Source organism: Cherax quadricarinatus, chromosome 3 (genome assembly GCF_038502225.1).
Source record: "Cherax quadricarinatus isolate ZL_2023a chromosome 3, ASM3850222v1, whole genome shotgun sequence".
NCBI classification, from domain to species: domain Eukaryota; kingdom Metazoa; phylum Arthropoda; class Malacostraca; order Decapoda; family Parastacidae; genus Cherax; species Cherax quadricarinatus.
The window spans coordinates 44,843,239-44,862,530 of record NC_091294.1 but is presented as its reverse complement, the minus strand read 5'-3'; the positions used below and the strand labels follow the sequence as shown (position 1 = coordinate 44,862,530).

Here is a 19,292-nt window from a genome sequence, read left to right as displayed (position 1 = left end):
AATCTCGCTCGTAACTCGGATTTTGGCTTGCAACTCGAAGCAAAAAATCGACCGAGCGATGGCTCATAACTCGGAAAACTCATAAGTTGGGGCACCCGTAAGTCAAGGTACCACTGTACTTTATATACAGTATTGTACCTTTTGTTTTTACCTCAACATCTATCTCTCCTCGTCTTAAAATGTGAAATGACCTCTTTTCAAGCCTCTTTCTAAATACATCTCAATTAGCAGTCCCCATCTAAAATATACCCAACACTACAAACTTTACCACTATACTCTCTACAACAATGTCTCCCACGCCAACACTAAAGTCTACCAAAAAACTAATCTGTTAGGTAATTTAAAATTTTCTAAGCATTAATACAGAAATACAGTACTGAGACACCTGTATACTATATAAATATATTTATATATATATATTCCTGGCAAACTTCAAAATAGCGTACAGATAAACTGTATGGATAGTGTAATGATAAAAATTTGTTTGCAACAAAGCTCAGCACTTTACCAAACAAACATGACCTGCCAGAACTTCACTGTAAACTGTTTTGTGTTTCTTCGCATTTTTTTTTATATTATTTACATAAATAAGTCACCATGGAGCCTACAAAGATTAGTGATAACAGCCAACCAAAAAGAAAATTAGTTAAGATAAGATAAGATAAGATTTCGTTCGGATTTTTAACCCCGGAGGGTTAGCCACCCAGGATAACCCAAGAAAGTCAGTGCGTCATCGAGGACTGTCTAACTTATTTCCATTGGGGTCCTTAATCTTGTCCCCCAGGATGCGACCCACACCAGTCGACTAACACCCAGGTACCTATTTGCTGCTAGGTGAACAGGACAACAGGTGTAAGGAAACGTGTCGAAATGTTTCCACCCTCCGGGAATCGAACCCGGGCCCTCCGTGTGTGAAGCGGGAGCTTTAGCCACCAGGCCACCGGGCCAGCACAGATCAGCACTCGAACAGCCTTCTGGAATGAATTAAGTTCGAGTACCGAGGTTCCACTATATATCAGACCCAAACTAGAGTGTAAGGATGAACTGTACATAAAAAAAGTGGATAAAATTATAAAGTGTCTGAACACAACCAAAAATATGGATCACAAAGTTTAGAAGTATAAAGTGAAAAGTTAAACTGAAAAACTAATTGGTAGAAAGATTGAAACTAGGAGATATAATATTATCATATTTCCTATTCTACATGAAAAAGAAAAATAGGAAATATGCTAAATGCATCAGATCATATAAAATATGAGAGAATATACAAGATTTTATGTTGCCATCAACAAAAAAAAAAAGAGATTACAACTGTCACCAGAAAGGAAAAATACCAAATGGACACTAGAAAGTGTTTCTACACAGAGTGAGTACAGATGAAATGAGATCTAAGAGATGGTAGTATTTGCTATATACTCTTTGAAAATTACAAAAAAAAAGTGTATGGTATGAAAAACTAAGTTATGAAGATGCAAAACCATGAACGTAGTTCTGTTCCTGTAACTACCAACACTGATGATGGGACACCACAAGCATAGCATAGCTCTATTACTGTAACTACCAACACTGATGATGGGATATCATGTAGATAGCTCTATTCCTGTAACTACAAACACTGACAATGAGACACTATAAGCAAGATCTTCCTGTAACTACAAATACTTAATCACAATTATGTATCCTCCACACACACACAAACACACACATAAGCATGTACATATACTAGGAGAACATTAGAAGATATTGCATGCAATCCTGGCACACTTGTTACCTTTGCAACGATAAGAGTCACTGGCACAAGTTGTGAACAGGTATTAAGTTCAGTTTCTACCCTCTGGAAGAAAGAGTTATATTCCACACTAAATAATAACAACATTGAAAAGCCTAATTTCAACAAAAGCTTATGTTATATTGATTAAGTAAACTGCTAAACTATTCCAGCAAATTAAGATGATTATTTGCATGCAGCATTTTGTAATGTTTTAAAATAAATCAATATCTAATGAATTAGAGTCTATTGTTTAGTCATAAGAAATTGCAGAATAATCTGAGTAGTGTACAATACAGTAAGTATATTTACAATATGAAAGATTCATACCTTTAGAGTCTCAAGTTTTTTGCAAAGATCCGACTTCTCGCCTGAAACATCTGCACACAGGTGCAGCTGGTCTCGTTGCAGATTGAGCCAGTCTCCAAAGCTCTTGCAGAGTGTGTTAAACTGAGCATGATCCTGTACACACACATCCAATTTATCTAAGAGATCCCGACTCTTCAGCACAATATTGTGAAAAAGTGTTTGAATAGACTGGATATAAACATTTAGTGTTTTGTCTTGAGTTTGATTGACTAGAGTTTGTGCCTTCTCACAAACCATTTCTACTAAACTCTGATGAGCTTGGATCTCCTGATGCACTAAGCGATGGTTTTGCAGCTGAGCAGTTTTCTCTTGCAAAGAATTCTTCAGTTCAGTATGCTGCTGCATAGCAAGCTCCACATCACGCAACCAGCGAGTAAGCTGCTCCTGTGCTCCAGAGAAGTCTGAAAACTGTTGAAGACATTGGTCCAGAGTCAGACCAGCATTAGTAACTGATTCGCACCAAGCTTCCCAACGCTCTCGTAAATCACGGAGACTTTGGCGAATGTTTTCCCTGCCATCTGGTGCTGTATGGGAATAAAGACGTTCGCCAAGTTCAAGGACGGCATCAACTTTGTTAGCCTGACTCGACTTCAGTTCAATTAACTGATCGACTTTATTACGTCTCATTTGTAAGATCTTCATGTCACCTACTATCTCAGCATGCTCTCTTAAGTCCTGGTCTACTGCTTCAACCCATTCAACGCATTCCTCATATTTTTCTAAGAATGAGCGGTGTTCACGGATAAACTGCTCATACCGACTCATCATTTCCTTCAATACATTCTTCAAAGCTTGGTAACGAGAGGACAACTGAGAAATCTGGACGGCATGTTTACCTTCACTGTCCATGCTTTGTGCTTGGGTTAGAGCTTCAGTAATTTCAGGGGCCTTATCAGCAATCTCTTCTTCAAGTTGGCGAAGACGGTCCAAATGATTCTCTTTAGCAACTAAAGTACTCTTAAGAGACTGGTCTTTAACTTTAATTTCTATAGCTTTTAGCCAGTCTTTTAGGGCTTGAACTACTTCTTCACACTCATTATATTGTGACATAATACCAAATACTTTTCTTTTTCCCTCAGCAATTTCCGACTGTAGCACCCGCCAGCTTCTTTGTTGAGCATCAAGATCTGCTCTAACACCCGCATGTCCTGATGCATCAGTATTTTTAAGAGTTTGTTCTAAACTTTCCTCACAGGCATCTAGAAGATCTTGGCCATCTTCTTCATTCATCTCAAGAGAGTCAAGAATGCTCATTTTCATCTGGACATCACTATTTTCTGGTGATACATCTGCACATAGTGCCAGTTCAGCCTTCTGTGAGGTTAACCAGTCTCGGAATTTTTCAGTATTATGAAGATAAGTCTCGTGCTGCTGGATGAACTCTTCACACCATCCAATTCTTTGCTGAGTTTGTGACACTAATTCTCGGTATTGGCTAATCATATCATCAACTGTTTTTGAAGTTTCATCATCAGTTAAAAACTCAATTTTCTCCTTCAGACCATAGATCATACTTTCATGTGAATTAATATCTTGATAAACAGCTTTATAGTGTTGCAGCTGAGCCTTTTTATCAGACAATGTAGGCTTCAAGTCAAAATCAGTTCCTGCTCGACGCTGAATTTCCTCAAGCCACTTTGAAGCTTGACTAAAGTTATCATCAAAAGAGGACCACTGCATAATGATACACTCAACACTCTTATACAGTTGGTTGACTTTGTCAAGATGAGCTTCCCAGGTGTCCCGAAGTGTACGAAGATCTAACCGTATTTTCTCACGACCTTCAGGAGTAATGGCTGAAAATAAAGCTTCGCCATGTTCAACCACAGCATTTAAGAGCTGTTGGCCATTTTTCTTTTCCTCAACAAATGATTTGAGGTTTTGTAATTTAGACTGGTAAGCTAAAGTAGGTTTGCCTCCACTTCGTGTCATCTGCTCAAAGCTCTGAAGCTTTTCTTCTGCATCTTTAAGCCAGTCTTCCATTTTCACAATAGTTTCACTATATAGTTTCTGGTCTCTGGTTAACTGATTAAGTTTATTAAGGAATGTATTGCAAAAGTGGATAAGGGCTTGTACTCTAGATTTTATCTGATTTGCATAATCCCCTGCTCTAGACTCAGGATTAGACTCCATGAGTTCCTCTGTTTTTTCCATGAGCTCACATACTTCATCATCATGGCTGTTAACTTCCTCTAAGAGAGCTTCGGTCTCCTTGATCTTTTCTCCCACCATAGTCATATCAATCTGGTTTGTCGTCTCTGTACGGATGCGAGCTTCAACCTCACGAAGCCACGAACTAAGGTTTTCCGTCATCAGTTCATATTGTTGCCACAGTGCTAGAGAGTGTGCTAGTGCTGCTTGACACTCTTCAAGACTGGTACTCAACTCTTCCATTTCAGAGATCACTAACTCACAGTCTTCCTGAATATTTTCACGTTCTTCAGGATTTACTATTCGCTCGTACAATTCTTGACAATTTTCAAGAGCCTGTCTTTTTGTAAGTCCTAATTTAAGGCTTGACTTAACATCTGAAAGAGCAGATATCTTTGCTTCAACACCATACCTGTCACAACCTGGTTCATCTTGGCACCAAGCAATTTTTTCTTGATGAACAGTGATAAATCTCTGTACATCTGTAAGCCGGTCATGATAGTGCTTCTCAATTACATAATAAAGACTCTTACATGCCTTTGCTGTCTGGGTTATTATGCCCTCATATTTCTTCTGAAGTGCTGTGTATTCCTTAATAAGTTTACTGGATTCAAACCCTCTGAAACTTGCTTTCAGCTCCTCGATTTGTGTTTTTACTTCTTTAATCCTCTCACTGTATTGGTGCAATTCGGTCTCAATTTTTCTGGCAATTTCAAGTCGCACAAGAATCTTCTTGTCATCTCCAGTTATATCTTCACATTTCATTAGTCTATCCCGAATCTGAGTGAGTGATTCATTAATGTCTCTGATATCTTCATATACACTTGACTCTTGTTCTTTCATTTCATCAAGGTAGGTACTAAGCTTAGAGGCAGCTGATTCAGTCTGCTCGAACTCAGATGCAATAGTACTGATAATTTCTTCAATCCTAGCTAGAGATGTTCCAGCATTTAAAGATTCAAGTTGTTTGGAACGGCTCTGAAGACTACGGAAAAGAGATTCATAATTTGAAAGTTCATTTTTATATTTTTCCAATTTTTCCACTGCAGCTTCCATTTCATGTGCCATTTGAGTTTCATCTAAGGATTCACAAGTATCGCTGAGCCAAGAAAGAATTTCATCACGTCCATTTAAGATCTGTTTCCAGAGTACAAGTTGACCTTCTAGGTTTTGTGACCGTTGATTAAGGAGATCTATCATACTTTGCCACTTATTTTGAGTTTCTTGTGAATGCTGACGAACAGTGCTGGAATCAAACCCTTTCTCACTGTCTAACTGTTGACTTAAATGTTGAGATTTTGAAATGAAATTCTCAAGCTGAGGTCTGGTCCTGCGAAGAGCATCAGTAGTCTTCTTGCAAAGATTCATCATGATTTGCACACCACTGGCTTCTGAGGGCTTACCATCTAATTTTTCAACGTTACGCTCAGCTTCTGCAATAGCAGCTTGTAAGTATTCACGCCCGTCTGTACACTGTCTCCATAGTGATGTGATGCTAGTAAATTTAGTTTGCATTTCATATAGCATATTTTGAGCACGATCCCAACTTCCATCAGCTGCTGTCAAAGCATTCTGTACAGATACCAGCTGAGTTGAGTCACTGGACATTAAGTCACGTCCCAAATCATGTAGTTTCTCTTTCAGTTTAAGCTGTGATTGCATTTCTTGAAGTGCACCTTCAATGGTTTCCAACAGATTCTGCACTCCTCCATACGTACTCTGTGTTAAATCCTTGTCAGTAACTCGTTTTGTGATACCCTCCAGGAACTCACTCAGTTGATTCTTAACCCGATGGAATGTTTCCCACTGGCTATTAACTTGCTGAAGCTGATCTTGTCGGCTATCAAGGTGACTATCAATCACATCCAGTCTCTTTCTAAATTCCTGAACTTTTGCTTCTATATCTAAGACAGACCCAGTACCTGGATCCCGAATAGTTGTAGAACTTTTCCTACAGAGATCCATGATATATGAAGCTTCATCATCCCATGAGCGGCACTGTTCTTGAAGATTCACTAACTCCTTTCTCATTTGTGATAAGTCATTAAGATTTGGTTTGGCATCAAGCTGCTGACTAATTCCTTTTAAGGCATCATCTGTATTACCTTGCCATTCCCAGAAGTCACGCCACTTCAGAATTGCTGGCTTTTTAGATATTATTACTTCACCATAGTTTTCAAAGCGGGCTTCTGCATCATCAAACTGAGTGAACAAGTCATCCCGATCTCGTCCAGTACAATGGTCGCCTACATCACGACACTCCTCTGCAAGAGATGTCACATCATTTTGTTTTTCATCGTGCTCTTGTTGCAAGCGATGAACCAAATCTGGACACCCTTCTAATTCATCTATATCAATATCTTCAAGTTCATCTAAATGGTTACTGAAGTCATTCAACCAAGTTTCAAGTTTTTCAACTTTAGCTATAAATTCTTGGCGAACTACCACAACATCTGACAATTCATTTTTCAGTTTACGCATCTCATCACTTAACTTTGAAATCATGCTCTTCAGATCTGTTACAGTGGATTTAATTGAAGCACTTCCTTCTGCACCCATGCCAGCAGATATATGATCACCAACAGCAGTGAGATTTAGAAGATCTGTTTGTTTCTCACCAACTTCTTTTACCATATCTTTCAAGCTTGCAACACGATCCTCTAGGCGAAGAACAGTTGGTGCATACTCACTGACCTTCTCTAGGCGTTCTTCCATTTGATGCACCCATGAAGACACAGCATCGCATTTGTAGTTAAAATCTTCCCATTCAGCAAGAAGAAATTCTGACCTTTCACTCCATTGTATGGCAACATCATGTACCGAAGTCCAACGAGAGTGGAGGGCATCAATTTCATCAACTACTGAACACATACGTGCTACTTGGGCACTCTTAGATGATACTGAGCGCAGTTTCTCCAAGCAATCATCACAATTCTTTTCAAATTCCTTAGCTGATTCAGAGGCTTGAATAGCATCCTGCATGGAATTTGGTTTGTTCATTCCTAAAGCAACTTTGGTTTCAGCTTCCTCTAACCACGGTTTTATTTCTTGAATGCCTTGCTGATACTCATTCCAGTGTTTTAAGTCATTTCGAACAGTTTCATAATGTTTTTCTGTATGTTTACTTAGAGTATTTATGTTCATTTTTAACTCACTAAGTTCAGCACTGAACTGCAAGGCATCATTTGAAGGCTCTCCTTCTAAGAGTTCCTCTGCCTCCTCTTCAAGGGTTTTAACTATAGCTAGTCTTTCATCGATCTTCCCTTTGAGCTCTTTTGTTTGAGCATCTCGATCTTCTGGGGACATTTCAAGTGTAACAAGTCGCTCTAATACATTCTGAGCATTAATTAGCCATGACTTCAACTCTTGTAAGGTACCAGTAAAATGAACCCATTTAACATTTAATTGCTCCAAGAGTTCAATCTTTTCAGAAACAGTGTCTATAACTGTCTGCATGCGCTGCTCAATTTCAACAACTTCTTTCTCAAGTAATGGCTTTTTCTCTGGATTAGCAAGTTTTGCAAGATTACTTGAATGGCTGTGCAATTTACGAAGCATCTGATCAGTTGTTTCATTAAGATGTTCGTTCATTTCTTGTTTATTACTCAATTCATTTGCAACTTGTTGAGGATTGTTATGGGAAATAATATTTGAGAGCTCTGATTCAGCCTGAGCAATTAGTTTTAAAATTTCATTCTTCTGGTCAGTGTAATCAGACCAAACTTTCTGTGTATTTTTAAGTTTATTTAATTTATCAACAGAACCATTGTAGGCTTCATTCCACTTGCCCTCTAGTGTCTGCAGCATGGCATTGACAAAGATTGGTGCATTCTGGTCCCTTGAAAGGTCTTTGCCTCTCTGAATTGTGGAAAAAATATTGTCCCTTTGGTTTTCCAGCTGTTGTACTATTTTTTCTTGTTCTTGAATCAAATGAGTGATTGCCTCAAGGTTTTCTGGTTGAGTGTCCTTCTCACTCTGTTTTCTAACATTTTCTAGTATTGCAACAACATTGTCAATATCTTCACGATAATGGTAACATTTAGTGTAGGTTTCTGCACGAATGAGGGCTGATTCAATGGTGGGAACAAGAGCCTTATAGCGAGCAATGAGAGACTCTAATTTCTGTTGTTCATACTGGCCATCCTCCTCAGGGATATGTGTTATTAAAGAATCTAGCATCTGAACCAGACACTTCATTGATTCTCGACGAGACTCCATGTCACCGCACATAGCCTAGAAAGACATAAAAATGTACTACAGTACAGCAGTTGTAAACCACACATATACTCAAGCATATGTTGAGAGTCCACGACTTATTTTGGGGTAAATCTATGGAACTAACCTATTCATGGGTAATATTTCTTAGGGGCTATCTATAAATGTTATATCACAGCCTCAATTCAACTACTTTATACAATGCAGGTCACTGAGCAAATGTAATTTCAGTGATTTGTTTCTAACTGACCATTTGTAACCTGTCTCATTCTATTTGTGATGATAAAGAATTACTTAAGCTATACTGACTTGAATTTTACACTAGGTCTATATACAGTGGACCCCCGTTTAACGATCACCTCCAAATGCCACCAATTATGTAAGTGTATTTATGTAAGTGCGTTTGTACGTGTATGTTTGGGGGTCTGAAATGGACTAATCTACTTCACAATATTCCTTATGGGAACAAATTCGGTCAGTACTGGTACCTGAACATACTTCTGGAATGAAAAAAGATCGTTAATCGGGGGCCCACTGTACATGGGTAATGTAAACCATATGATTAGTTTACTCAAAGTGCATCTGCATAATTAGTGAGCTTCTGAGCCTAATATTGTATCAAATTAAATCTGTATTTTAAGTTAATAAGATCAAATTCAATATAATAAATCTGAATGTACAACTAATTTAATTAATTTGTATTCTGATAGGAAATAAAAAATTTTGATTTAATTTAAATTTTTAATTGTACAAGACTACAGTATCACTGCTGTAGACCTATAGGCCATGCTAGGGAGGTCCTGCTCAACATCCCACATTCCACTTGTCTACATCTATTGCCAAACAACTGTTTTAAATCCAATATAATTGCAAATATATTAAGTGAAGGGCACCTCAGGAACCCAATTGGCACATGTAATTATTTATTTAATCTCCATTATTCAACTGATTATTTTTAGGTTTGTTTAATCTTAAGTCTGCCCCAAGTGTTTTGCATAACTATGGATTTTATCACATATGTAACATTAAATCATGCATATATGTAACATTATGGTAAATAAATTTGTTCACTGTTAATGGTTTTATAACTGATGTAGTGCTATCTGCCAAGAAGAACTGAAAAAAAATTATATAATGCAACCATGCCTAAAAAAATCCATAGTTCAATATCACTTATAACATTTTGCATGTAAAAATACTCGAAAGAAACATGTACATGCAGTTGACAACATCAATTTATCTTTTTGCATTATACAAAAATTAATATATTTGTTTAATTAACCTTCCTTGTCTTACCACAAATTTGTCCTTCAATTTTTCATAATCTTCAGCTCTGGATGTTTCTCGGTTTACTTCCTTTAGACAATCATTGACACCATCCATCCACAACACTGTTTCTTCAACTCTGTTAAGTAATTATATACACTATAAATTTGTTATGTAGAAATGCTTCTAAAACCTACCTTCTCACAACAAAAATATTTGCTTACTTGTGATATATACAATTTTCTATGTCCCACTCTGATATTAAGAAAGTATATTTATGTTTTTCTTCACTGAAATGTGTTTCTGAATACACAAGTTAATACAAATCGTTGATAATAAAAACGGAAATTTACTAAACAAAAGTGACAACAAACTTCAAAGAATTAATTACTGATGTTTCTTACTTGGTCTCGTATTCCCTCCAGCGTTCAGGGATCTGGTCTAGCTGCGAGGCCATAGTACCAATACGAGTCTGCAACTCCAACCACTGTGCTGTACATCGCTGACAGTCATCTATAAGTCCTTCATCATTTTTCTGGAGATTATAAGCCCTCTCAGTCAAGGCAATGTTAACTCTCAGTTTAGGGAGACATAAACTCTCAGTCAAGGCAGTAAAAAAATCTTATTCAAGGCAATGTAAACTTTATGTTCAGGCAAAGTTGTTCAAACCTTTCAGTCAATGTAGGTAGGTATAACCTCTCAAGGTAGATATAAATAATTAGTAAAGGATATTGGCTGTTTGAAGTGACATCTAAACTGTCGTATCTGAACACCTTTGCAAAGACAGTGATTATGTGTGAATGATGGTGAAAGTGTTTCTTTTTGGGTCCCCCTGTCTTGGTGGGAGACGGCCGACGTTTAAAAAAATGTATGACTAATTCAATCATGACTGGCACGAACACTCTCAGTGAAGATAGATATAACTTATCAATGTCACGATAAACTCTCAGTGAGAGTAGTTCAAATTCTCAGCCAAGACAGTGCTAACTCTCAGTCAAGGCATGTATAAAGTATTCTCAAGACAGGTAGTAAAGTTCTAGAAGTAGGTTAGCTTGCTCAAAATGCTCTACATAACTATGGGACTTTCCATGTGACTGATGTGATGGCATCTAACTTTGTACAAATGATGTATGCAATTTCTTTCTTCTTTCAACACACCGGCCGTATCCCACCGAGGCGGGGTGGCCCAAAAGGAAAAACGAAAGTTTATCCTTTTACATTTAGTAATATATACAGGAGAAGAGGTTACTAGCTCCTTGCTCCCGGCATTTTAGTCGCCTCTTACAACACGCATGGCTTACGGAGGAAGAATTCTGTTCCACTTCCCCATGGAGGATGTATACAATTATACAACTTTATTTCAACATGATACATTGTTTATACAGAAATGGGTGACACTTTAGAGTATGATAAATTAGACACATGTGCAACTCTTGGGTATCTTTATTGAGGAAACGTTTTGCCATTCATCTACAAACCTGTCAGACACTGCAACTTCTTGGGATCTTAATACTTAGGAATTCTTCGCTTGCCTAATTCTTGGGCACAACCTACTTCCACATTGAACAAATGTGACACCACCTATAACTGCTGCACCTCTCCTGCCATACAGTTTATAAGCTGCTTCTCCGCTCATCTGCCGTATTCTATTCAAGATTGATGGACTAACACATCGACTCAAGGTTGAGGGACTGATTACCTCATTCTCCTCCTGTTCTTCAAGTTTCTCCTATGTATGGACTGATGAAGCCACTGTGTGCCGAAACGTTTCCTCAATAAAGATACCCAAAGTTGCACATGTGTCTAATTTATCAACATGTCGGTTCTCTGAACCATTCATCTACAAACTTTATAGCATGTTGAAAGCCCAAAGCTATGCAGAGTATTTTGGGCAAGTTTAAGCCTAACTTAAGACTACAATGGCAATAATTATTATTTGTTTACATATAAAGACATTGAAGGTATACAAACATAAATTTAGGCATTACAAATATAACAAACAAGTAGACAGCTATTTCTTTCAAGCTGAATTATAATTATCATGTGGAAACAAATACTGACTGACTGATCAAAGTAGATATATCTACAATTATCATATCTCTTACTACTTCATAAATACATATTTATTTACCTGTCTACTGCTTATCAGACTGCAATGAAATTTTTTATTATATTCATTGGCAGGTGCTAAACCTATAAGTCATACAGCACCTGAGATACGGGAGACAATAAGGCTTGATACGAGGAAGGGAAGAGTAGCTCTAATTCCTTGAATCAAGAGCCCTCACCACTACAATGAAGAAATCCATCTGTCTTGACACAACAGTTCATGGTTTACCAATGAGAGTGTCTGCATGTGAAAGACAATATTTACCTTTTTGCCATACTCATGGCTCGATACATCCATATTGTCTAAAATTTCTTCTATGCGTGACACCAACTCTTCAGCAAAGAACTCCTGAAAAAATTTATTCAAGCTGTGAAGTATGTAGACATACTTGCTGAAATAGATAATGCCGATATTTTTATGTATTATATCATATTTAACTATAAAAAATAAAATGACGACACCTAAAAACAATTAAATGTTTTCTTATAATAATTTCATGACATAATGAATAATTTGATTATCTATAGTTAATTGGTGATATGTTAATTGCAAATATTAACACTTAACAGTTCATTTAACCACAACACATCAAGTCATATATAAATAGTATAATACTGTCCCTCAATAAAAGTCTTGCATTAATATAATATACAGTACAGTAGCTTAAACTATGTAATATTTACATAACCGCAGAAATATTTACCTCATGCTTTCGTCTAATGGCTTCAACATTCTCATTTTTATTGTATGCATTTTGTTCACCTGCTAATTCCTTCTCAATATCACGTACATACATTTGGAAAGTATTTTCGTCAAGGCGAAACTCCAACTGAAATGGGTGAATGCACAATAATATCATGTAAGGTGTTTAAAGATATTTAAGTTACCCATTAATCATCTCATTAGCTAGAAGTGGCAATACTACAAGTTGAAAATCTTTGTTTTCTACAGTTAAAATAATGCTTAAATCCAGTACAGTGGACCCCCGCATAACGATGGCATCACATAGCGATTAATCCGCATACCGCTTGCTTTAATCGCAAAAATTTTGCCGCGCATACCGATTAAAAACCCGCTCACCGATTTTCGTCCGAGACGCGTCCAATGTGCGCCCTCAGCCAGCCTCACATGTGCCGCCTGTGCCATTGTTTACCAGCCAGCCTCCGCGGTAACATCCAAGCATACAATCGGAATATTTCGTATTATTACAGTGTTTTCGGTGCTGTTTCTGGAAAATAAGTGACCATGGGCCCCAAGAAAGCTTCTAGTGCCAACCGTACACCAATAAGGGTGAGAATTCCAATAGAAATGAAGAAAGAGATCATTGATAAGTATGAAAGTGGAGTGCGTATCGCCGACCTGGTCAAGTTGTACAAGAAACCCCAATCAACCATCGCTACTATTGTGGGCACCAGAAAGACAATCAAGGAAGCTGTTCTTGCCAAAGGTTTAACTGTGTTTTCGAAACAAAGATCGCAAGTGATGGAAGATGTTGAGAGGCTCTTATTGGTGTGGATAAATGAAAAACAGCTAGCAGGAGATAGCGTCTCTCAAGCGATCATATGTGAAAAGGCTAGGAAGTTGCATGACGATTTAATTAAAAAAATGCCTGCAACTAGTGATGATGTGAGTGAATTTAAGGCCAGCAAAGGTTGGTTTGAGAGATTTAAGAAGCGTAGTGGCATCCATAGTGTGATAAGGCATGGTGAGGCTGCCAGTTCAGACCACAAAGCGGCTGAAAAATATGTGCAGGAATTCAAGGAGTACATAGACAGTGAAGGACTGAAACCTGAACAAGTGTTTAATTGTGATGAAACAGGCCTGTTTTGGAAGAAAATGCCAAGCAGGACCTACATTACTCAGGAGGAAAAGGCACTCCCAGGACATAAGCCTATGAAAGACAGGCTTACTTTGTTGATGTGTGCCAATGCTAGTGGTGATTGCAAAGTTAAGCCTTTATTAGTGTATCACTCTGAAACTCCCAGAGCGTTCAGGCAAAAGAATGTCCTCAAGGATAATTTGTGTGTGCTGTGGAGGGCAAACAGTAAGGCATGGGTCACTAGGGACTTTTTCTATAACTGGTTACACCATGCATTTGCCCCCAATGTGAAAGATTACCTAACTGAAAAGAAATTAGAACTTAAGTGCCTCCTGGTGTTAGACAATGCCCCTGGTCATCCTACAGACGTGGCAGAGCGACTTTATGGGGACATGAGCTTCATTAAGGTGAAGTTTTTGCCTCCTAATACCACTCCTCTCCTGCAGCCCATGGACCAGCAGGTTATTGCAAACTTCAAAAAACTGTACACAAAAGCTCTGTTTGAAAGGTGCTTTGTAGTGACCTCAGAAACTCAACTGACTCTAAGAGAGTTTTGGAGAGAGCACTTTAATATCCTCAATTGTGTAAACCTTATAGGTAAGGCTTGGGAGGGAGTGACTAAGAAGACCTTGAACTCTGCTTGGAAGAAACTGTGGCCAGAATGTGTAGACAAAAGGGATTTTGAAGGGTTTGAGGCTAACCCTGAGAGGATTATGCCACTTGAGGAATCCATTGTGGCATTGGGAAAGTCCTTGGGGTTGGAGGTTAGTGGGGAGGATGTGGAAGAGTTGGTGGAGGAGGACAATGAAGAACTAACCACTGATGAGCTGATAGATCAACTTCAAGAGCAAGAGGCCAGACCTGAGGAAACTGGTCCAGAGGAGGGGAGAGAGAAATTGAAGAAGTTGCCTACTACAAAGATTAAGGAAATCTGTGCAAAGTGGCTTGAAGTGCAAACCTTCATGGATGAAAATCACCCTCACACAGCTATTGCAAGCCGTGTTGGCAACCTGTACACTGACAATGTTGTGAAACACTTTAGGGAAGTCATAAAGGAACGAGAGGTACAGGCCACTATGGACAGATATGTTGTGCGAAAGAAGTCCAGTGACTCTGAAGCTGGTCCTAGTGGCATTAAAAGAAGAAGGGAAGTAACCCCAGAAAAGGACTTGACACCTCAAGTCTTAATGGAAGGGGATTCCCCTTCTAAACACTAACACTCTCTCTCCCCTCCTCCCATCCCATCAATCATCACCAGATCTTCAATAAAAGTAAGTGTCATGTAAGTGTGCATGCCTTTTTCAGTTTGTGTGTATTAAAATTAACATTTCATGTGGTAAAAAATTTTTTTTTTCATACTTTTGGGTGTCTTGCACGGATTAATTTTATTTCCATTATTTCTTATGGGGAAAATTCATTCACATACCGATTATTTCGCATAACAATTACCCCTCTTGCACGGATTAAAATCGTTATGCGGGGGTCCACTGTATATAAGTGACTATAAATTTCTATATCTAATAATTTTTTTGAATTTGAAACACTGCCCTGTTAAAAATCAAATACCTGCAACATACATGTAACTGATTCCAAGAGTTCTATTCTGGCAGCTATGCTTGAGGCTAGACTTCTCTACTGACTGTCTGTCAACCAGACTACTGTTTCTCAACTCACAGTTTTATATACAGCAATAACAACCAGTTGATCAGGAACATTTTGCACAGACATGTGCAACAGCTTGGTTCCTTTACTTAATATGCAAAATATGCACTCTTATCATTACAGAAGTAGGAAAGATGTAGATATGAAGTGTTCAGTCCCTCAGTCTTGAAGAGGTTGTTTGAGGTGGTTGATAACAAAGTTATGAAGCATAACACACACTGAAGCTTAGGAACTGATCACCTCATGTCTACATATGTCTATTCTGTCTGTTCATGTCTACATGTCTACTTCTGTTGTTTCCTCTGTACTTTGACTGAGGAGGCCTGCAGAGCAGGTGAAATATCTCACCAAATGAAGATAGTGAACTGTTGCACATGTGTCTTACTCATCTAACTGCAGAATTATGATGAAGGTGTACACACAATTGTGAATCTGAAAAATATGTAAAGACAGCAGTGTAAACAAGGAAATAGTTACCTTGAGCAGATGTAGTGGAGCGTGACACATTACATCATCCCATCGGTTCTGTATACTTTTGATAGCTACATTAATGGCATCCTGCTCAGACTCAGCTATGTACTTCTGCAAGTCTTGTCCTGTGGCAATTACCTTGAGGAGCAGGTGCTCAGGAGCATTGATGAAAAAGTCCTATATATATAAGAGAGACTTCCAATGAATATCAATATAATATACACATACTACACACAAATAATTCAACAAAATATATTTATTACTTTTGTTTTATTTTTATATAATATGTAAAGTAAGCAATTGCTGATTCTGGCCGAATATGGCAAATGCTGTAGCCACCCTCATAATCTCAACAATCAACCCACATAAACAAATGATTCACACTTGTCTACCACTCAGCAGTCAATAGCAGGAGAACAAGGAATTTAAGGTAAGATAAAGTTCATCCTTGTCACTATTATAAATGAGACAATTATATAATGAAATGCATGAGAAGTGTTAGCTAATAATGTAGATAACCTACAGACACCTACTGTACAAATGAGCTACATAATCATCTCCAAACACTTCTATATCTACAAGCATGTTTTATACAGATAAGATTGTGCATTAAATTTACAGTATTATATATACCATAGACAGACACCATATTTAAGATACATATACTGTAAGCATGTAATACTGTATAGGGTACCAGTACACAGGAGCAAATCTTTGGAAGATCTAATGTGCAAAATACTGTAGTAAATTACAATGTCCATCCTCATGCTGGCTAACCTTGTGAGTTTCCAGGTAGCTCTTAGTTGTGATGGCTTTCTCTTGGAATAATTTCTCTGCACTGGTTATCCATTCCGTGACTTCCGCTTCACACTCTTTGAAGCTCTGCCAACATCGAATGCTCTCACTCATTCGAGTTTCCCACGTTACAGATGCAGAAGTCACTCTGGAGAACCTACATGAAAAATAAAACACTTCATATGCAATTGTACAAAGATTAAAAAAAAAAAAGAGTAATATGTAGAAAATTTTAAAAAGAGAAATTTTTTTTTTCAACACATGGGCCATCTCCCACTGAGGCAGGGTGACCCAAAAAAAGAAAGAAACACTTTCACCATCATTCATATATAATCACTGTCATTGCAGAGGCACTCGGGTATGACAGTTTAGATGTCACTCCAAACAGCCAATATCCAAAGAGTAATGTGCCCAAAATTTTAAAGAGAGGGTAATATTTCTGTAGGATGAGCAAGGATTTAGGAAAGGTATGGGATGTGTAGACTAAGTGTTTACACTGAAGCATATAAGTGGCCCGGTGGCCTGGTGGCTAAAGCTCCCGTTTCACACACAAAGGGCCCGGGTTCAATTACCGGCAGGTGGAAACATTTCGACGCGTTTCCTCACACCTGTTGTCCTGTTCACCTAGCAGCAAATAGGTACCTGGGTGTTAGTTGACTGGTGTGGGTCGCATCCTGGGGGACAAGATTGAGCACCCCAATGGAAATAAGTTAGACAGTCCTTGATGATGCACTGATTTTCTTGGGTTATCCTGGGTGGCTAACCCTCCGGGATTAAAAATCCGAACGAAATCTTATCTCATCTCTTATCTTAATAGCTAGATAAAAATAAGTAACTTTTTGTCACATTTATAAATTTAGAAAAGGAATATGATAGGGGGATAGGGGAGCAATGTATACAAGTTTTATAACTAGTTTGCCTAAAGTGCTTTGCATCATAAGTGGCTTTCCTGAGCATTCATTTGTATCAAACTGTATTTGTATCATAACTGTATCAAACCTGTAACCAATTAAACTGCAAACCAAATCTTTGTAACTTTTGCATACTAGTATGTCAAGATCCTAATTGCTATGACCTACTAGTACATCATGGATTCTGTTAGCTATGACATGCTAGTACATCATGAACTCTGATCACTATGATGTTTTAGTACAGCATGGATTTTGATCACTTTAATGTATTAGTACATCATGGACTTTGATCGCTACGATGTACTGGTACATCATGGACTCTGATTGCTACAATGTATACTAGTACATCATGGACTCTGATTGCTACAATGTACTAGTGGTACATCATGGATTCTGATTGCTACAATGTACTAGTGGTACATCATGGATTCTGATTGCTACAATGTACTAGTGGTACATCATGGACTCTGATTGCTACAATGTACTAGTGGTACATCATGGACTCTGATTGCTACAATGTACTAGTGGTACATCATGGATTCTGATTGCTACAATGTACTAGTGGTACATCATGGACTCTGATCACTATGACGTACTGGTATATCATGGACAACACAGGATTTAAAAAACTTACCTATCATTAAGATTATTTATCTTTTCTTGCAGATCCTGAACATTGAGATTTTCACCTCCATTTGTTGTCCGAAGAAGGTTTTGATATACTCGATTTTTAGTGTCAAGCATTGATTTGTAGTACAGTTGACGGGAGAAGAAGGCCTGTTAAGTAAATAGCAAATAATTTACAGTATATACTAATAAATGTTACAGATTATTTGCAATACTGCTTTTTATGTGGCAGTTATACACTTAAGTACTGTTACTGGAAGAGAACTCTCAAAGATTAAAATAATTAATGTCAATAACTGTACCTTCTACCAATTTTGCATTAAGGAGTAAAAGTAATCACATCCAAAGGAACCTCAAATATAAAACGATAAAATAATCCACAAAAATTAAGTTTTATATATGTTAATACACAGGTAAACCCTATATGGATTAAAACAAAAAAAAACATGGTGTAGAAAGTATCTGAATATTGCTGCCTCAAAAGGAGACCCTCTTCAGATGAGGTTCTTTTATGCTGAAATAATTTACACAGATCCTTTCTGACTCTTAAAGTTTGTGTCCCTATAGGATTTACTTGTTCACTGATCAGTGTTTATGATGCATATATGATAAACTATGTTAATAAGTCTATTTCAAAATTATTGCTATACAAGCATAATAAGAACAAAGAAATACAGTTCACCAACATAATTAAAAAAACTCACCAAATTATGCACAAGTGTAGGATACTTTTTGGGACTTACAAGTGGATATCAAAACCTACCCTATGTTTCTCTAGTTGATTTCTTGCTGTCTCATTGACGGCGATGAAGGAAAATTGTGACTCAGGCTCTTCACTCTACACGAAGCAACAGAGAGAGCTATTATTTCATGTTCACACCTTATCAAACTTCTTATCTACCTAAAAACCTTCCGGATTTCATTGACACGGGTAGGAACAAGGAATCAAGAGCAAAAATGTTGAAAATAGGAATCTAAAAATTAAAAACACAAAAAATGTTAATGTAACATATGAAATAAATAAAAATTAAACACTTATTTTAAAAAAATGCAGTTTACACATTACAAATGATACATCATTCTTTTGTACAGGACAAATGCTGACTCAAAATTCAAACACATTTAAAA

General features: G+C 37.6%; 1 protein-coding gene across 25 annotated transcripts in view; it reads right to left on the bottom strand.

Moving 5' to 3' along the window:
• Nucleotides 1–19,292, bottom strand: part of LOC128684052 (uncharacterized) — a 1,018,196-nt gene that overhangs the window by 475,837 nt on the left and 523,067 nt on the right. For 21 of the 25 annotated variants that reach the window (XM_070091648.1, XM_070091672.1, XM_070091678.1 and 18 more), the window contains 10 exons: nucleotides 18,928–19,002; nucleotides 18,172–18,314; nucleotides 16,609–16,783; nucleotides 15,838–16,008; nucleotides 12,583–12,708; nucleotides 12,144–12,227; nucleotides 10,174–10,304; nucleotides 9,800–9,908; nucleotides 2,099–8,521; nucleotides 1,772–1,834 (listed from right to left, as the gene is read on the bottom strand). In XM_070091648.1, the coding sequence (XP_069947749.1) occupies nucleotides 1,772–1,834; nucleotides 2,099–8,521; nucleotides 9,800–9,908; nucleotides 10,174–10,304; nucleotides 12,144–12,227; nucleotides 12,583–12,708; nucleotides 15,838–16,008; nucleotides 16,609–16,783; nucleotides 18,172–18,314; nucleotides 18,928–19,002 (7,500 nt within the window). The remainder of the gene's footprint in view (nucleotides 1–1,771; nucleotides 1,835–2,098; nucleotides 8,522–9,799; nucleotides 9,909–10,173; nucleotides 10,305–12,143; nucleotides 12,228–12,582; nucleotides 12,709–15,837; nucleotides 16,009–16,608; nucleotides 16,784–18,171; nucleotides 18,315–18,927; nucleotides 19,003–19,292) is intronic. The other 4 variants (XM_070091633.1, XM_070091640.1, XM_070091725.1 and 1 more) reach the window with 2 other exon arrangements.